The 17564-nt window shown below is 32.5% G+C and overlaps 1 protein-coding gene across 6 annotated transcripts in view; it reads right to left on the reverse strand.

Moving 5' to 3' along the window:
• Nucleotides 1-17564, reverse strand: part of Dgkb (diacylglycerol kinase beta) — a 580628-nt gene that overhangs the window by 404566 nt on the left and 158498 nt on the right. For all 6 annotated transcript variants that reach the window (XM_077796729.1, XM_026408351.2, XM_026408343.2 and 3 more), the window contains 2 exons: nt 15777-15893; nt 4381-4454 (listed from right to left, as the gene is read on the reverse strand). In XM_077796729.1, the coding sequence (XP_077652855.1) occupies nt 4381-4454; nt 15777-15893 (191 nt within the window). The remainder of the gene's footprint in view (nt 1-4380; nt 4455-15776; nt 15894-17564) is intronic.

The following is a 17564-nucleotide window of genomic DNA, read 5'->3' on the forward strand; positions in this document are numbered from 1 at the left end:
ACTGTTACAAATCTGTTATCCCCAAATCCTAGTATTGTTTAAATTTTCCCAGTGGTTGCTGTCTGAATGGATGATATGTGAACACTTTCACACCTGTTGCATGATATAGGGAACTGTTTGTGCATATATAATTCTGTGACTTTTGCAACTTATATGACATATCAAAGTCAAAATAGCTGAAAAAATTTTAAAGGAAAAAACTATGTAATCCTATTGTGAAAGGTATCTTGTATGCATACAAAAAGTTATACTTACATTCATAATAAATCTCTTTTAAAACATATTTACATTTCATTTGATTTTGAATGGTTCCAGTGAATGGATGAAGAGTAAACAGAAGTTGCTATGCATACAGACTATGCATTCAAATTTGCCACCCTCTCCCCATAAAGTTTTGTTTCCTTATCATTTTATCCCTATATAATTGGTTTATAATTTATAAAAAAATATGTACTGAGATAAGGGAAAGACAGTTATTAAGCTCAGGGTCATCATACATGATTAATGTAATTTTAATTAGAAGGAAATGTAGTTTCTTTTGGAAATATATTTTTAATTCTTTTCTATTGATTTCATTTGACTTTACTCTTTAACATAGATTTAAATCTTATCTGATTCTTTGTGAGAGATATTTGTATTCAAGGTAACCACAGTATATTTTTGCTTTAATTTCCTATTCTTTTGGGGTCTTGTCCAAAAATATTCTTGCCCATTGCAGTGTTGTGAGTCATTTCCCTTATCTTTTTTTTTCTAGTAGGTTCATAGATTCAGATTTTATAAGGTTTTAATACATTTTGAGTTAATTTTTATAAAGGATGAGAGTGACCTAGTTTTAATCTTTTGCTTGTGGATATTCTCTTACTACAATATATTGAAAAGACTGTCTCCAACACATGTTGTTAATACCTCTGTCAAAACTCAGCTGTGGAAGCCCGAGTAAAATTCTGGACTCTTTTCTGTTCCATCTGTCTATGTGTCTATGTCTATGACAAAACCATGTTTTGATTACTACTGCTTTATAGTAGATTCTGAAGTTAGTGTCATGCCTCCTCTTTTTTTTTTTTTTTTGGTCAATGTGTCTTTAGTTACTTTGATTTTATACAAATTCTAGGATTCTCTTTCCTAGTCCTGTGTAATTGGAATTGGTAGGGATTGCCTTAAAAATAGAGATCACTTTGGGAATCATGGGCATTCTACAAAGGATGATTCTTCTAATCTATGAACATGGACATCATATTTTTTGTGTCCCATTTAGTTATTTTAATCAGTGTTTCATAAATTTCATTGTAGATATCTTTCATCTCCTTGCTTTGGTTTATTATGATGTATTTTAATTTTTTGGTAACCTTTATAAATGGTATTATTTTCTTGATTTCAATTTTAAATTCTTTGCTATTGGAATATAACAACACTGCTGGCTTTTGTATACTGATTTTTATATCCTATACTTTGCTGATTTCAAATTAATTTGAATTAATTCTATTAGATTTTTTCTGATGGAGGGTTTTGGTGGAATGTTTTGGGCTTTCTATATGGAAGATCATGCCATATGCAAACAGTAAATATTGGATTTCCTTTTTCCTATGTGGATGCCTTTTATTTCTGTCTCTTGCTTGATTATTCTACTTCAGACTATGTTGAATAAAGTGGTGAAAGTAGATATCCTTATTTTATTTCAGATCATGGAAAGAAAGCTTATAATCTTTCCCCATTCAGTATGATGTCAGCTGTGGGCTTGTTATATTTGGCATTTATTATATTGAGCTAATTTTATTTCTGTGCTCACTTTGTTCAATGTTTGATCATGAATAGATGACTTTTCTGCATCTATTGAGCTAATCACATGGACAAAACAGATTATATCAAACAAAAAAACTTTTGAACAGCCTAGGAAACAGCCAACATAGTGAGTCTGCAAACTATACATATGGCTAGGGGTTGATATCTGCATGTATAAGGAATTCCAAAACATTAACAGCATAAAAAACTGATTGAAAATAAGCAATAGACATAAATAGAGATTTCGCAAAAGAAGATCATCAGGTATATGATAGGTATATGAAAAAAAATGCCCCAAATCACAAATCATCAGAGAAATGAAAAACAAAATCACAATTAGATATCACCTCATTCCAGTAAGAATGACATTATTAAAAATACTACAGGTATTAAGTACTGACTAGGATGTAGAGAAGATGGATCCCTTGCACTGTTGATGGGAATGTAAATTAGCAGCCATTGTGGGAGATAGTGGAGGGTTCCTTAAAATATTAAAAATAGAACTATCATATGATACAACAATCCCTCTTCAGCATATTGATTTCATTTGCTTTGGGTCATACTTCAGGTGCCTCTTCAGCATATTGATTTCATTTTTGGGTGTATGCACCCAAAGCAAGTGAAATCAATATACTGAAGAGGCACTTGAACACCTCTGCTATTGTGGTACTGTTTACCTCAGCCAAGAAGTAGAAACAACCAAAGTATCCCTCAGCTGATGAATGCAGTAAGTAAATGTAGTATAAATTGACAGTGGAACATTATTCCACCATAAAAATATTGCAAATATTGTTTTTGCAACAAAATGTATGGAACTAGTGATAATTATGCTCGGACACAGAAAAACAAGGGAAATAACCTCATTCATGTGGAATTTTTAAAAAAAGTTGGCCTCAAAGAGATTGATAGTGGAATGGTGGTTACTAGAGGCTGGTGTGACTAGGGGGAGGGAGGGTCTGAAGAGAGATTGATCACTGGGTACTTAGGGTTAGAGAGGAAGAAGCAGCTCTGGTATGCTATTTCCCAGATGATGGCTATGGATAATAACATACATTTTAAAAAGCTAGAAGAATAGAGTGTGAGTTTTCTAATGAGGAAAAAAAAAGGATAAATGTTTGAGGAGATAGATATGTTGAATCTGATTTAAATGCTATACAATATATACATATAATCCAAACATCACTTGGTACTTAATTCATATGTGCAATTGTTATGTCGTTATGTGTTAAAGAATAAATTTAATTTAAATAAAAAATACTCAAAGTATAGACAGCTAACAAACTGCAAATGGCACAATAGAAAATAATTTTAGTATTATTATTCAATTACAATTTTATACCTGTTTGAGCAAGGCAACCATTCTCTTAAGTAAAATTTTGTGAAATTTTAACTATTAAGCTATTATTTATTTAAAATAATTCATATCTTGGGCTGGGGATGTGACTCAAGCAGTAGCGCGCTCGCCTGGCATGCGTGTGGCCCGGTTCAATCCTCAGCACCACATACAAACAAAGATGTTGTGTCTGCCGAAAACTAAAAAATAAATATTAAAAAATTCTCTCTCTCTCTTAAAAATATGATAATTCATATCATGCTTAGCAGGGTACAAACATAAATATGTTAATGGAAATTTTAAAAACACATTTTATGCAGAAGTAATATTTGTTTTTGATTGAAAAATGAAGAATTCTTTTCATTTCATTGAAATACATTCAAAATTTAAATAGTAGGAAAGGATATTACTTTGCAAATTCTATCATTTATGAAAACATTTCCAATTGTTACTAGTTAAACCACAAAAGACATTTGTTTTCCCATTATAGTGCTTGTGTAAGTGCTTTGTCTGTTTGCTTATATTAGGTTGAGGTTAAGAAAGATATGTAGACATCATGAAGGTAGGCATAGCTACAGTTTTGTTTGTCACTGTCCTCTTCAATAGGACATTAGACTTATTCTTTAAGAGAATGATTTTCATATTTCTATTAAATATTATTATTTAATCACTAATCCACTATAAAATGAAATTTTATGTCATCAGCTAGTATATGAAGATATCTGATAAAGCAGTGTATTATTATTCAGATTAAATATATTGTGCTTTTCCAGAAAATATGGCTTCATTTTCTCCAAAGTGTGCATGCAAAATAATTGTAACAATATATTTTGCCTAGAAGCTGGATATAAATTCTGCTCCTAAGTACTTGGTTATGATTTATCTCCAATCACCTGATTAAGAAGTTAGAGACTCAGTTTTTATTCAACAGTAGTTATGAAATCAGGTTGTAAGCAAAGCTCTTTGTTAAGGGTTAAGATGGTAGGTGGGTTGTGAAGAATGCAGATACCTGAGCTATAATAATAAAATGCTTACAAAAAAGCCATTACATTAAGTTTTAAACTATAAAAATTATTAGCAGTACATTATATGTAGATGCTGGAATTATATATATATATATATATATATATATATATATATATATATATATATAACATTAAAATTACTAAATAGTGAGGAATAATGTTCTAAACATGTGCACAACACAATTTTAGCTGATCTTTTTATATTTATGATATAGAAAATAAACATGTTATTTAAAAGCATACCGTTCTCCTTGCTTCCCACCACTTTTGGGGTTCACAAAGACTAAAAGCGGATGAGTTCCAGGAACAGGAGTGATCTAGAAAAAAAGGTTGGTATATGGAGAAGTTATTAGGCATCTGATATATGAAGAAGACTCCTTGCTATTTCTACATCATGAATTTCAGTGTACAAATTCATGAATGTGACACTTTTATTCTATAAAGTGTATCAAAAGGAAAACCTTCTCTGCACAGAGAGGTGGGCTTGACAATGTAGAGGGCAGAGGGGAAGGCCCTTAAGAAAAGAAAATAGCTGTTAGATGAAAACTATAAAGTTGCAATTTGTGAGTCAGTAAGCAAATGAGCCAGAATAAAGAAGAATTTCAGGGAAAGATCATAAGCAAATAGAAAGATCAAGTGATACAAAAGGCTTCTTTTAAAGAGGCCCCCTTGTTCAGAGCTCTGTGGCCTTTGTGGAATCTACCTTTCAGACCACACAGGAACTCGAAACTCAGCAAATGTCTTCAGATGCATTTGGGCTGAGAAGTCTGTTCTGAGCAATCTTTTCTCAATGCTTTCTTTCCCAGCGTGGTGAGCAGAGTGCCAGTGAATCAAGTCTATTTGCTAAGATTCCTTTGGCAAAGGGTCTCTCTTTCACTTATCAAGGACTGTCCATGTCCCTACTACATCCTATGTGCTGTCTTCATCACTATTCACTTCTCTGTGGAACAAGAAAGATCAAGTGCCCATCCTAATGGAGGTTATATCCACAGGGAGAATTATACACTAAACAAACAAATACATACTATTAGTGAAATGTGCCATGAAGGAAAAGGAGGTAAAGTGTCAGGACTTCATTTATGTGGGTAGACTTGTTTTAAACAGCATGTACAGAATACTTATTTTTTTTTAACCTGAATTCAATGTTAAGAGAGAGATGTAGCTGATAGAATGGACACTCTACATACTAAGTTGAAAAGTTTTAGAATAATCTGCTTTTGTGAAAGTATATTCAGAGTATTCTTTGTGAAGTTATCTGTCTCTCCTAGAAAGTATCCTTAAATATTTAATGAAACAATTGAAAACAATAATGTCACCATATCATGCCCTTCCTTCCTATTCAATAAGTCAGAATATTCTACTAACATATTTTCTTCCAACTCTTAAGTACAATGGCATTTTTCTAATGAGTATAGACAATTGGAAAATGTTAAACTCCTCACATTAGCTAAATGAGAAAGTTGAGTAAGATCTTCTTAATTCATCTACTCTTATCCAGCTAGTTTTCATTACTATCTATCATAGTATCTGACTGTTTTACTTTCTTTAGTAAAGAGCACCAGGGTTCTTCTTTCCTAATTTGCCTCTAAATCAACTGGAAAAGGTGAGCTGGAGTAACTTCTGTAGCAACTTCCCAGTTTACCCTGAACTAAAAGTTCTCAATTAATGAATGCATATCCAGTACCTACATATTAAAGACCTTGGGCTGCTGATATGTGCTTCTCTTGCCCATTCAAACCTGAACTGAAAAAAAAGCACACCTATGTCTAATCATTAGTGTTCAATTTCCATTTTTCTCTTATGCAAAAGTTAAACCTACCAAACAAATATTTTACTTGATTTTTTATCTTAATTTGAAGTGTTACTCCCTACTTTTGAAAACAGGTGAGAATTTCAGGGTAAATAAGGGATTTTGAGCAGAGTATTAAATCTGAACACACATATTGTTTTCTCTTTTCATTCCCAAACTCAACATTAAGCTTACCACTATATGAGTTTACATATAAATATAAATTTAAACTGGTTCCAAATTTGGAATTCTTTTAAAAATATATTTTAAAATGTAGGTCAAATATATTTATTTTGTGAAATATTTAAGGCATCAACAAAAAGATCAAATAAAGGTCAGTAATACTTGTGTTATAAATTCCATAATATTATGAATAATTAGTTAGATATTTTAGTAGTCAGTAGAGTATCTCAAAATAAAATATAAAATCTAGTCTGGGTGCAGTGATACATGCCTGTAATACCAGTAACTTGGGAGCTAAGCCAGGAGGATCATAAATTCTAGGTCAGCCTCAGCAACTTAGTAAGACCTTGTCTCAAAAAATAAAAAGTAAATATATATATATATATATATATATATATATATATACATACATTATATATATGTATGTGTGTGTATATATGTATATATAATCACACACACACATAAGAATGAATGGGGATATAGCTCAGTAGTAAAGCACCACTGGGTTTAATCCATAGTTCTATAAATAAATAAATACATACATACATACATATTCAGGCATTATTTTTAGGAGTTGTATTCCCCAGAGAAACAGATAAAATGGACTAGAAAAATAGGAGAGAATTTAAAGAATTTAGGAGAATGGAGATATTTCATAAGTGACAAAAGTCAAATATCCAATATGAAAATATTAAAATAAATTTGCAGTTTTCATCACATCTACTCTTACTTCAAAAATAAGACAAATGTTAAAAATATAATGTAGTGTTTATTTGTAAGTTATCAAGTACTCTGGATTTGTGCCCCTGAAGCCAGAATTAGATAGGCAGTCAGTATGGATAGGTAAATCAAATCAGGTCAATGAAGGAGGCCTATTTTGAGTGAGTCTGGGAAGTTGGAGACTGTCCCCTGAGGGATTGAAATGTTAATTCCTTCAGAGCCCTTCCTCCACCCTTTTCAACAACCTGGCCCAGCTCAAACCTGTTGCCAAGGTAAGCTGTCTCTGAGATACAAGGTTGTTAATGTGTCCTTGGCTACTCCATCCAGCCCTTCCCCCTTCAACCCACCAGTTTCCCACCTTTGGGCCTTTCCACCAAGCATTCTTGGGCCTAGTCACCTATGCAGGAAGGAGAAAGACAAGGGGGAAAAGGCAGGAGAACAAAGGAAGCCAGGGACAAATAAAAAGGGCAGAACACCCTGCTTCTTGGGATACCATGGTACCAGCTATGGCCCCCTTCTCCCTCCCGAGAAGTCTATGTCACACCTTTTTAAATAAGCCCTGCCTTGCCTCATTGTGCTTCTCTAATGTTCAAACTTCAAAACTTCAACATGTGGGGAAGCAGGACTCATCACCAATACCAGCACTATCACCCCATTTGATGATATTAACAGGTACTTGACATAAGGTAATCTCCATTTAAGGGGTGATATGTGATTGAACAACTATATCACTGAGTCTCTGGTGTTGAGGAACATATTATGGTGTTAGACTAGAAATGTTAGAGTTCCAGGCAAACCTGTCATGTTTTTCTATGCTCATTCAAAAAGCTTTAAAATTGTGTTAACCTTTGCAACTATAAAAAGAAGGCCCATCTAACTGAGTAAATTTGGATGCCAAGCAAAGACAGAACTCTTAGATTTGAGAGCCAAAGACCTGCAGTACTGCATAGTCATTTTCAAGTCTGACAAGTTAAAAATAAACAACTACTGAGTTCAGTGACAGTCTGAAATAAGCAGCAGTATCTTAGTGGTAGAATCTGCTTTTGGCACTTCAGTACCATATTCCCCTTTGCCCTGGGTAAAAGAACCTGGTGCGTATGGTAATTTAGAAAGATTCCATCCTCCCATCCTATGTATATTTTGGAAGTTGCTGCTGCTTACAGAATTTACACACACACACACACACACACACACACACACACATTCACACACACATATACACACACAGACACTTTTTAAGAGCTTTAAGAAATTGCAACTTCTGGTGTCTTGTAAGGTAAAAGGACACACAAATACATAGAAAGAAGAAAAAAGTGTTTATGTTTTGTCTGGTGAGATCTCTTGGAAGTTACTATGACTAAATTATGTCCCTCCTGAGATTCATATGTTGAAGCTCTAAGCCCCAATGTAATGACACTTGGAGATGGGGTTTTCTAGAGATAATTAGGTTTAGGTAAGGACATGAGGGTAAGATCCTTATAATGACATTAGTGCCCATTGAAAAGAGAAGATTCTCTCTAGTCCTCCATGTCTCCCTATGTTTCTCTTTTGGAACACCCAGTGAGATAGTGGCTGCCTACAAGCCAAGTGGTCTCGAAATTAATCTACCTTGTCTGTACCATGGTCTTGGATACCCTAGCCTCAACACTGTGGGAAAGTTCCTAATCTTTTTCTTCCTGATGCCAACATGAAATTTGAAAATTACAGTAGCCATCTTTGCTCATTAGTTGACTTTGAAGATGCCATCAATGGAGGACATGAAAGAGAACAGTAGGATTGGCATTCCCAATGAGACTGTGTAGTTGTCTTAGTGCCAGAGAGCCTACTTCTGGACTTTATTTACATGACAGAAAAATTGATGGCTATGTTTTTCAATACATTGTTGTTTTGTGTGTTCCCTGTTTTTGTTGTTTCTCTGCTAAATCCTGCATAACACAAATGTAAATGATGTGAACAAAAACAAGTTCTGTAAGGACTCAAAATGGATACAAATCATATCAGGCATAGAGAAATACTTTATTCTTCATCAAACTTATTAATATATCTAGTCTGGGGGTGGGGGAGAACAATTGTTCCTTGATACCAAAACACAGAATGGACTCTGTATTTTTTCTTATATTATGCTATTCTTGTTTTTAATATGTTCTTACTCATTTTCAGTCAATTCGTTTATGTCTGAAAGAGTCTGAGACTAAGAAAAACATGTAGTCATTATTAGATGTGATATTTCAGTTACTTAATCTAATCTATTTGATTTCAGATTCTGGTTTCCAGAGAGGCCAATTAGGTAGAAGTAACTTCATCTTCTGTACAGAATTTAGTCTAGGGGAGCTAATTTATACTACAACGTGAATCATATCTACCAAATAAAGGAATATAAACAGTCCTCTCAGTTTCTAAAACTCAGTATAATTGATTTCAGTGAATAAAGATTTATGTAAATATCTTTCAATAACATGTTTTAAAATTCACAGTGATAGTTTTATTTTTATTTTTTGAAACAATCTATTGTTAGTTTTTTTTTTTTTTATTGCTGTGAACAAAATACCCGACAAGAGCAAACTATAGAAGAAAAATTTAATGGTGTATTCATAGTTTCAAATGTCTCCATTCACAGTTGGCTGACTGCATTTCTCTGGGCCTGAGATGGGGCAGAACATCATGGTGGAAGAGTTTAGTTTAAAAAAAAAAAAAGGTGCCCAACTCATGGCAGCCAGGAAGGAGAGAGAGAAGAGAGCGAAAGAAAACAAATACACTTGCAAGGAGCCAGGCACAATATATAGTCTTTAAAGGCATTCCTCCAGTTATCTACTTCCTCCAAACATATCACACCTGCCTAAAATTACCACCCATTATTAATCCACTAAATGGATTAATCCATTCATAAGGTAAAAACTCATCATTGTCTAATGATCTCATCTCTGAACCTTGGTACATTTTAGATTATGCTTTTAAAGCACAAGTTTTTCTGGAAACATTCTCGAATTTAGAGAAAAGTTACAAAGACTGTGTAAAGAGTCTTTCCCCTGAACCATCTGTTAGTAACTTCACAAAGTAGTTCTCCATTACTTCCACTTAACTTCAGCATTGTATACCCTCAAGAAGCATTCTGTTCAACACATACAACTATCCATCACAGGAAGTTATTATGATTCAAGACTAGTTTCTTTTATTTAACATATTATTGAAACAATTGATAAAACTTCAGTGGGATCTGAAGATAGAAGAAATTTATCAATGTTATAATCAAGTTTACTATTTCTCTCTTGGACTCTCATCTATTATTTAAAAGAATGAATTTTGAATTTTTGCTTTTATATAAATTTTTGAAATGAGATGTAAATGTTAGTATTTTGCAAACTAATTTATTGACATACTAAAATATTATACTCAGTCATAGATTTTGATGGAATGGGAATCAAAAGAAAAAGCACAAATATATCAAGACTCTGTCACCATAAAAACTATTCACTGTTGGAAGTATATACTTAAACAGCATTGGAGAGAATCTTAAAATGATACAGTAAATAAACAGGTAAAAGCTAAGATTCTATATCTAAAGACAAAAAAAAAAAACAAAAAACCTGAGCCTGTTCCCAATGTCTCATTAACCCATCTCTGTGCTTAAATATATCTACAGAACTCTTTCTCTTTATGAAACAGTTTTTAAGAATGTTGAGACACACTGATGGAGAATAACAAAGAAGATGTTGATGAACAGACAAAATATTCAGGGTAGCTTTGGTACTTTAAATCTTGAAAATAGTTATTAATTAGGTAAGTGTGAAGAAAATTCCAGAAGGACACTGCTCAAGTTGTATTTTCCTTTATGTTAAATAGAGTTAATCATGTAAAACATATTTGTTCATTCAAAGGGGCTGTTTAGTATAATACCTTTAAAGAATATGAAACTTTGGAGTCAGACTGATTGTGGGTTCCAGTTCTACTCCTCCTCTTGACATATATCAATACATAGTATATTATATTAGTATATATCATCCATATATATTTATCTTCCTTTTTGGTGCCTTTAAGTATCATCAATATGTCTTTACTCATAAATTTATATTTGTCCTTTAACCTGAATCATACATTCACTTGATGGTCTTCCTAATTGACATTTCTATCTGGATGTCTGACAGCATCAGAAATTTCTCCCCAAACCATACTCTCCCAAACTCTTCATTCATCTCAGTCAATGGCAATTCCACCATTTCAGTTGCATGGACCCACTATGGTGATGTCTCTGACTCCTCATTTTCTTGTAGACTCTACACTTAATCCATCAGCATATCCTTTTAGTTTGATCCTCAAATCATTTCTCCATATCTGTTGTTCTACACTGACAAGCTTCCAGCCTATTATCACCCCATCCTATAATTCAGTAATTTACAGAGCATTCAATGCAGCAATAAGCGAATCTTTACAAAACCAATAATTTAAATCATGTCATTCTCTGCTTCATCCTCCCCTTCAAAATTTCCTCATCTCATATCAAAAGACAAAGTTTTTATGAAATTTTTCCCAGGACTTATAGCATCTAGCTGCTGTTTCTTCTCTTAAGCACTCTCTACTGCTTGTTATCCTACTCAGTCTACTCCAAACATCTATTTCTTTTTGATCTTACAATTGTGGGCATACACTTATGTTTTAGTCAGCTTTGTGCCAATGCAAACAAAAGACTTAACAGGAACAAGTTAAGGAGAGAAAGTTTATTTGGCACTCATAGTTTCAGAGGTCTCAGTGCACAGATAGCCAACTCCATTGTCCTGGACCCTTGTAAGGTAAGGCAGAACATGTTGAAAGGGAATGGAGGAGGAAAGCAGCTCAGGATATGGCAAACAGGAAGCAGAGACAAGGCGCCACTCACCAGGGAAAAAATATAAATGCCAGAAGAATGTCTCCAGTAATCTACTTTTCCAACCATATTCTACTTGCCTAAAATTATTGTCCAGTTAACCAACGGTTTAATACACTGACCAGGTTTATGATCTTATAACCCAGTCCTTTCACCTCAGAACTTTATTACATTGTTTCACACAGGAGCTTTAGGGGAATGCCACATATACAAACCATAACACTTGTGTTAGAAGTTACAGCTTCCCATTTCTCATAATGCTTATGTACAAATGACTCACCTGTTTTAATAATTTATTCAAATATCCTCTTTAGCCATCTTCTTAAAATTATAGAAAACATAGCTCTATATTTTTCATATTACTTTTCACCTAGTAAAATACGTATATGAAAAAAAGTGATTCTGTTCAAAGTTTGCTACAATACTTAAAAATATAGAGCAATAACTCCAAACTTAGAGAATTAGAATGACAATTATGATCTCAGTATGAAAGAATCACCAGGATTAAGGGTTCTAAGTGAGTGAGGGACACACATATAGGTAACTATCAAATGTGTCTCTCTCTCTCACACACACACACAAATCAAATACAGGAGATTAATTGATAAGCATACTATACATTTGTTTATAGTGCAATAGTGCATGTATAGGTGATAATCTTGGTGATTACAAAAATAAGATAAAACATAAAATAGACAAAGTGGAGAAATGATTGGTGGGGCAAGACATTGGTTTAGTTTTAGATACTAAGTGAAAAGGTCCCATCTTCCTACCTTGGGTTTAAAGTATGAGAAACTAAGAAACTAGATTCTTTCGCTCTCTGGTGACCCTTCAATTTGGAAATTTCAAATAATATTTAGGACAGGGTAACTTTAGCATAATACATTTTAAACAATTGTTCTTTTTAATTTTTTTCTTTTATCCATTTACAGATGGGTTGGTCACATGCATCTTAAAAAATTGTAGTTTCAATTACATTTGATAGTATCTAATAAATGTAAACCTATGGTGTGAGAAATGACAAAGACAGAGTGCCTAACCACCGCTACTTGAAGTCCCCTAGGACTCAGGTTAATTAATGAGACTCATCCTAAGGTTATACATGATCTATTACTTCCTCTAATTAGAAATAATAATCCTGATCATTATGCTGGTTAGCTGGAAAGACGTAAGATGAATGTGCTTAACTATGATTAATAGTCTTCTTTAAGCAGTGTAGATCTCTCCTGTCACTGAGTTATATGCAAACTGGACTGCAACTCAATGCTTTTTTATGATATGTAATTTTTAAAGCTTAGAGAAAAATTCATTTTCTGGTAGATGTTTTTGGCTTTTCTGGTTAAAAACCAAAACAACCTTTTTACCATTTTAAAATCGATCATTTTAACACAATCTTTTACCATTTTGCATGAAATAACTATCTCAAAATTTATCATTTTACTTTTTTGTATTTTCTCCAAATTATATGAACACTTATGGGGATCCATTCTGCTACGATAAAACAGACTTTTGCACATGATAATATACCAATTCACAAAACTGAAAATTTATTATAACATTACAATATCAGTTATTTACTGCTGTTTTGTTAAGGCTGATGTCTATATTTTGCCTACTGACAACTTCAGCTTCCATTTTCATATGCCAAAAAGAGCTAAAACAAGTAAATACCTGCTTGGAGAAGCCCACACATCCATAGAGAATGTTAATCATGTAGGGTTTTTAATGTGACTAATTTAACTATAATAGGGCCAAATATTTCAGAATCATTTTAAATTAAAAGATAGAACTTATGTTGCTATCTTAATTTAAACCTTTAAAATACTGTGCATATACCATTTAATTTTGGTTTTGAATATGGAAAAATTCAGACATGATTACTTAAATCTTAAGAGGCTGAGTCTACAAAAGTTATAGTTGTAGTGAATATATGATTTTTATCTCAATACCTCAAGCAATATTAGAACACTTGGGAGAACAAGGCAGTCAGAATTTTGGCAGTTACACATATGTTTAAATTTCTTGAGCAAAGAGACAGGTTGTCTCAAGAGTAAAACACAGAATTTGAGTCAGAGAGTCCTCCTTCAGTACTAGGCTTTATCAATGAATGACAGGGTAGCATTGGGAAAGTTACCCTACTTCTTAGTATTAATATAATTTTGAAAATGGCGATAACAATAAGGGCATTGATCTCATGTTTCTTTTGAGAATGAAAACAGGCTAATATGTATAAAATATCACCATAATGCATAGGTTATACTAAACAGTGATAAAAGATAACATGCTTCTTTTCCATCATGAGAAATATGTACCTCGCTTTGACTGAAATATACTTGGATTTCAAAACCAGTGTTTCGTTTCATCAATTGTATGGCAAGAACTCAGTGTGATTAAATTTTAAATTGATAAATATTTCCAATTGACACATTAAAGTCAAATGTTAATTTTTTAATAATTTTTATAAGATTTCAGTGAAATTTCTTTGCTATCAAAATTGTGAAAAAATTAGAACAAATATATGTATTAATTTAAAAAATTGTGGACAGATTTCATATTTGAGGACTTCAATGAAATGCTATGCTAAATACATAGAAATGATGTCTGAAAATTACTTTTTGAGTTAGTTTTTCATAATTGAATCATATACTCCGATGTATAATAATTTTATATTTCATAATTATCTTTTCACAATTTTGTTAATAATTTATGAGATTTTCTATTTTAAATGTGTTTTAATAGATCAAAACCAGATCCCTTATTATATATTAGTAAGCAATAATCACTAAAGTTTCCATGAGTTATTCAAGACAATGAATAAGCAAATATTTAGGCATGTATTAATTATGTACCCTCAGTGGCCCCTGACTAAAGAAAAGATACAAGCAGCCCATGATCTGGTCAAACAACAATTAGTGGAAGGACATATACAACCTTCTGTATCTCCCAATAATACTCCAATTTTTGTCATCAAAAAGAAATCCGGTAAATGGAGATTATTGCAAGATTTAAGAGCCATTAATAATGAGATGGTTATTATGGGACCTGCTCAATCAGGGATTCCTCAATTGTCTGCTTTGCCAAAAACTTAATTGTGCTTGTAAGTTGAAAAATACAAAAAGATGTAACATATTTTCACAGGTAAAACAATAAATTGTAATAAACATAATAAAATTGATTAAAATCAATAATATGCTAAAATCAATCACATACACTAAATGCAAGTATATGACATAATCTGTATGTTAAGTGTTTGGTAAGTTTTCCTGGACAATGTGAAATTTGAAGCATATTTTAAGGGAAGGAATAAGCAATTGAAAGAAACATATAGATAGAAAAATTAAAAATTAACTTCCCAATTTCATAGATTAAGCTCATTTTGTTGACTGTTTATATTTTGGAGTTAAAAGTAGAGGTAAATACATAAAATGTATTTACTCTATAAAGTAACTTGAAATGCAGATGGAAAGAAATGCTCTTTTGATATCATAGATCACAGAGAAAATACACAAGTTTTTAAAGTACTAGAAAAAGTTTAGCTACATGTGTTTAAACTAGAAATATATATGGTTTTTAATTTTTATTTAAAACTTTGAAGTATATGGATAAATTGTAATAAATTTCTTTATAATTTATTTAGGAAAAAATATAACCATACAAATAGAGTTCCTTTGTTTTCTTTCCTAAATAATAGTTTTACAATAAAAATGACTCCTCAAAATCATACCCATACTTAGTATATATACAAATGAAGAGAGAGTAGGAGAGAACAATACTTGTAAATGACACATGTGTATATAATAAATGTGTATATTTAGTATTAATTTGGAAAAACTTTTAGATTGACAAAAGACTTTTCTAATTTTAGTTTAATGGAGATAACATCATAAATGATTAATCTAACCAGAATGTCACTCTGTCAATCAACTATAAGACTGACATCTTGATAAATTAATAACAATCTTTCTGAAACTGTCTACTGAGCTAACATAAATGTTAAATAAATGTGTTGATGACTGAACATATGCTGTTCTTAGAACATAAGAGGAGCAAACATAAAATCCACTAAGATATGTAATTAAAAATTCATACCTGTAGGCCTTGTCCATCGACAGTAACAGAGTTGGCTCTTTGCATTTTGTTCCTATCGGTTCCTTTGTTTGGCTGCTGGGAACCACTCTTTTCCTTTTTCACTGTTGCTTGTCTTTCCTGTAAGAGAAATATTTTATAAAAATAAAATTAACATAAGAAAATATTTCACTAGAAGGTGCAACTAATAAATATCTCATGGTTACAAACTGAGGCCCAACTTCCTAATTTGGAGTTGCTACTACATAATACAAAAACTATTTCTTTAACTGGCTCCATATATGTGATAGTTACATGATGAAAAAAAATATCAGTTAAAGAATGCAAAAGAAAGCCAAATTGGAATTATTTCTCTGTGTCCAATTATTGCTCTTTATCAAAAGTTATTCACAAACAATGGGATATATAAATATTATAGGATTATCACTTGAAGAATTTGGTAAAGAGTTGCTAACATAATGCTCTTAAAGATATGGAATATTGTAAACAAATTCTAATTGCATGATGGATTTTGAAGGTACTACTTATATCAGGGGTGGCATATAAAAAAACTACCATCCAGCCCCAGCTAATTCTTTAGTTCATATATATTTTAGAGTTTTCTGTTTCTTTTTTTTCACTCTTCCTATAACCCAGCCCCGTCAACTTTTATCACCACTGCCTGAGCTTTTATTCAAATGACCAATATCCTTCTCATGTGGCATCTAATAGCCATGATTTACTCAAACTTTAAGCAACATTTGATAGAGTGGATCTCTTCTCACTTCTTGAAAACTTGCCTCAATTTGCTTTCAGCACACTTCTCTCTCTTAGCTCTCTTCTTACTTCATTAACTGCTCCCTCACAGTCTCTTTCACTCATTTGTCCTCCAGCTTTGCCACCTATAAGACTTAGCCTCTTCTTTACACCTCAGCTTCACTGTCTATACTTGCTCCCTAGGTAACTTGATTTCAACATTAGGTTTTCAAATTCAATTTTATGAAGACTTCTAAATGCATAACTCTTGATTCAGAACTCTCCCTCAATTCCTATATATAAATGCCCTTTCTGTCTTTCCATGTATCAGTCCTTGGACAGTTATCACTTCCATTGTCATGTGGCTCATGTGATAGTTCTCTCTTTTGCCTGGATTATTATCACCATCGCCTAAGGGGTCAATCTCCTTCCAGCTTCGTCTCTCTGTAGTCAATTTTTTACACAACAGCAACATTCATTCCTTTTTACTCCACTTCAGCAACTCTGGACAACTCATTGCTCCTTGGTCACAACAATCCTGCTTTTAATTCAGGGATTTTGCAATCATTTTGTACTCTGCTGGAACATTTTCCCCTGTGTATTTGCTGTGTTTGGTCCTGACATCATGTCTTTGGTCAAATATCAGATAGCCTTCTCTATTTCCTTTAACTTCCTTTTAAATATAATTTATTACAACTTGAATGATTATTTATGTGATTTATTGAATGCTTGTGTTCTTCATGTTAATCAGAGTCCCACAGGGAAAGAATTTTCTTTGGATCACAGGTCTGTGTTAGATCCTAGATCAGTGCCTGACAGAAGACAGAGTAAATGAATAAAGAAATAAACTCAAAATGTTAAAAAAAAATTGTTTTTAAAAAAGTACCTAGATAATTGTGTTTAGGATTTGGGGGCCATGTCTAGGCTTGATGTGAAAAAGTTGTTCTGATTAGCAATGCTTGGCTAAGGGTACCTATGTGCTTTAGTGACACTTATTTCCGATAAACTTATCCAGATATATATTTCCTAGTCCCTCTATCTACTTGATAAGTATCA

This window comes from Urocitellus parryii, chromosome 3 (genome assembly GCF_045843805.1).
Source record: "Urocitellus parryii isolate mUroPar1 chromosome 3, mUroPar1.hap1, whole genome shotgun sequence".
In the NCBI taxonomy this organism is placed as follows: domain Eukaryota; kingdom Metazoa; phylum Chordata; class Mammalia; order Rodentia; family Sciuridae; genus Urocitellus; species Urocitellus parryii.